Raw genomic sequence first — 3597 nt, forward strand, 5'->3', positions numbered from 1 at the left:
GCAGTTCTGAGCCCCTCATCATCACCCCCAACCCCACCACCTGCTCCCCTGAGACATGGACATTGTCCTCAGCTAGAAGATCACTGAGCATGTGGCAGCCCCACGTTCCTCATTGTCTGATCAAGCTCTACCATTGGCTACAAACTGTGAGAACCTCCAACAAGCCCAAGACCCACACATTCATATGGAGATGTGGGAGTATAAATAGAGGAGACTCAGCCAGTGTAGATCAGACTCACTCTACACAGAGAGATCTACAGCACTGAGATACAGCCATGACTCCTGCAGTCACTTCAGCAATGACCATCTCAAAGGAGCACCTACCTCTGAGCAACAAGGTAAATTGGGAGCCAATTAAAATGAAAACAAATGACAATTTTTACCTACTTTATGAATGATGAGTTATGTTTTGGGTTCAGTTCACTAACCATTGCTCTCTTTTTGTATCTGCAGTTGAGAAAGCCAGTGGTGGAGAAGATGCGCAGAGATCGTATCAACAGCAGCATTGAGCAGCTCAAGACTCTCCTGGCTCCAGAGTTCCTCAACCAGCAGTCCGACTCCAAGCTGGAGAAAGCAGACATCCTGGAGATGACGGTCAGCTTCCTGAGACGACAGCAGAAGCAGCAACAGCCTGCATTCTCCACCAGTTCAACAGCTGTCAGTCAAGGCTTCTCCAGATGTGTCAATGAAGTTGTGCACTTCCTGTCCAAAGATGAGGTGAAGACACAGTCTCAGAGAAAACTGCTGAACCACTTCCAGAACCTGCAGCCATCAACAGAAGAGAAATGGAGGGAAAGTGTTCAGCCTATGCTGAGCTCTGCAGACCAAAAGACCATCAGCAAAGAGAAGAGTTCAGCCAAGATTGCCCTCTGGAGGCCCTGGTAGTGTCTGGAAACCAGAAAATGAACACTTCAACACTCCAAAGTCTATATTAGATGTGACGAACACATGATTTTTTTTCATGAAGTTGAACTTTTAGGTGCCGTTTTGATTTTAGGAAACTTTGTATGTATTGCAAAATACTTTGGAAGACCCTTTCACTTCTAAGATCTCAAGGGTTAAGTCTATGTTAGACCTTACTTCTGAATCAGCCTGATTTTGCTAAATATTTGAGCATGTTTTGCTCGAGTTTCGTCCAATTTTAAGGACTGGATTCGCAAAACTTATTACATAATGTTTGAAGTATGCTAATTTAATGCCTTCTATGAAGGTCGTTACATTAAGACAGGATCATTGATCCTTAGCTTACACATTTCAGTTTCTCTGAAATATCATTTTTGACAACTGACAGTTTATCAACATGATAAACTCTGTTGATTTATCCTTATTTCTCATTTATTTTTGAGAATTGTGAATTGATTTAATGTTTGTGCTTTATAAGTGCATCTGTTGGATTATAATTACAGAATTGTACCTTAATTAAGGTTCATTTTTATGTATATTTTATTGTTGTTTGTGTAACACATTCTGGCATTAACAGTATCTGTTTAGATGTTTTGTAACCACTTACTATTTCTTTTGAGAAATGCTGTATTTGCATTTAGCAGATTTCACCTGGTGGACATATTTGTGTCTTTTGTAAAGACTGTTAAAGCTGTTGAAACTCTGCTCTGTTATGAGCGCCACGTCTTGAAGAATCCTTCAAGGAGCTGTTGTGATATGTTATCACTCAATTACTTTGTTGCCTCTGGTAACAACAGAATAAAACATAAGAAAAAGCACCTCTGTTGTCTCGTGAATTCTGTTATGTCAGGGAACCAAACACAGAATTAGCATGGAAGGTAGAAGAATTCTTTCTGATATTACACAATAATAAGGTTCTATTATTAAAAGCTATATGAAAAATCCTAAATACCGACTATTTAAGGTGATACAATTCTACAAGTCTGATATCATGGGCAAAAGTGTGATTTCAATAACCTGAAGGACAGATTTCAGTACATTTATTTAGGTTTCATATTTATGCGAATTGGTCAAATGACATTTTTTTGAATATTTACGTGAAACCAAGTGAACACATCCTCCACAGAGAACACACTTCTCCACATTTTAATACACTATTACTGTTCATTTGCTGAATTTAACATATTTGAAAAAAAAGTAAAAGTAATGACACATTTTATATTTCATTTCTTCCAAAATGTTAAACTTATTCTCACCTAGAAAATAAAAAATTGTCATTTGACAAAGGGTGTTCAAACTTTTGCATATGACTGCATGTATTGATTTATTGTTTCCCATTATTTTCACAATACAATGGTAAAGCAGAGCATTTAACATTTCCATACATTGAATCACTTTGAAAATAGCAAAACAAGAACTAGATCCCAAAAACAAACAAAAACACCAAAAACAAACAACTAAACAAAATTTGAATACAAATAAACTCCAGCTACTCCAATGTAACAGTTTTGTGAGTGTTTACCTTTTATTGCCTGTAACCAGATATTAGTGTATAATTTGATCAGTGTTCTTATTAAGTATACCCTTATTAATGATCGTTTAAAGTGACCAAAAGTCTTCCCTGATAAGAATGGAGAACAGTGGAACTTGAAGCCATAAGCACATCAGACACACTTGTATTGTAGGTTAATTGAAGGCAGTGAATGAAGAGTTTGTGGGAAACTCACAGAGCCCTCAAGGACAATGGAATTTAGTGACCAGGGGTCAGGAGGAGGGGCACAGTCTCAAATATAAAATTCAGTACCACACATTAGCATTACAACGAGAAATGCTGGTAACACTTTCCTGTAGGGCAGTATTCACCTACATAGGCTCTTCATGACCACTAACACAGACCTACATAAACATTTATAAGGCTTATTCCAATAAGCATCGCTTGTCATAAAGGCTCCTTTGAGCAACCTTGATGTCAAGTTGACATAACATCTGGGTCAGATGACGATTTTTTTCCCTCACACTGGGTTGTCATGAGACTTTTTTGAGTGAAATGACATAACATGTTATAACAACTGACCTTGTATCTCACACAGTGACATAATGCTGATGTGGCACAGCTCAAATCTTATAAATGGTAAAATGAAACTCACTTTACCTAAACAGAAAAAGCTCACTTTTGTCCTGACTTGGCAGGCTATGTGATTTTATCAGCATTATATCACTTTATTATATCCGTGACATACACTAAGTTACAATGTCAGCGTCATTTTGCCCGAGAATTATGACAAGTTAATATCAGAAACAGAAATCAGTGTTACCTGAGATAGATGTTATGCCAACTTGACACAAAGCTGATAATTGCAACTTTTAGGACAAATGATGCCTATTGGAACAAGTGCTTAAAAAATGATGTAGGTCTATGTTAGTTGCAGTGTTAGTGAATGTCCTGTCTATTAACCCATTCATGCCCACACTATAACTTAAATTTGCTTGACTACAGTGGTTCTTAACTCTTTAAATGGGCAGGGCTCTTTGGCAGGCCCAAATTTTTATTACATGCTTCTATAACCATAGAAAACCTCAGCCAGTTTGCATTGAAGTCCCTGTAGTTACTAAATAATAAGCCTAAGTATGTAATAAGAGCAGGATTAAGGGCTAAAGCTTCACTAAGCACAAGACTAAAAACAAAATATTGGT

General features: G+C 37.5%; 1 protein-coding gene across 1 annotated transcript; it reads left to right on the plus strand.

Annotated features, from left to right (window-relative positions):
• Nucleotides 1-237: 237 nt before the first annotated feature.
• LOC118799658 (transcription factor HES-5-like) lies at nucleotides 238-891 on the plus strand. Its single transcript, XM_036559633.1, has 2 exons — nucleotides 238-338; nucleotides 454-891. Exons 1-2 carry the CDS (start codon nucleotides 276-278, stop codon nucleotides 883-885), a joined length of 495 nt encoding a protein of 164 aa, XP_036415526.1. The 5' UTR covers nucleotides 238-275; the 3' UTR covers nucleotides 886-891.
• Nucleotides 892-3597: the final 2706 nt, after the last annotated feature.

This window comes from Colossoma macropomum, unplaced genomic scaffold (genome assembly GCF_904425465.1).
Source record: "Colossoma macropomum unplaced genomic scaffold, Colossoma_macropomum, whole genome shotgun sequence".
Taxonomy (NCBI): domain Eukaryota; kingdom Metazoa; phylum Chordata; class Actinopteri; order Characiformes; family Serrasalmidae; genus Colossoma; species Colossoma macropomum.

What these genes read in the sequence shown, in the direction of transcription:
- LOC118799658 (XM_036559633.1), top strand. Translation starts at nt 276, where the DNA reads ATGACTCCTGCAGTCACTTCAGCAATGACCATCTCAAAGGAGCACCTA. An exon ending in ACCTACCTCTGAGCAACAAG is followed by an intron (nt 339 to 453) that starts GTAAATTGGGAG and finishes TTGTATCTGCAG; the next exon opens with TTGAGAAAGCCAGTGGTGGA.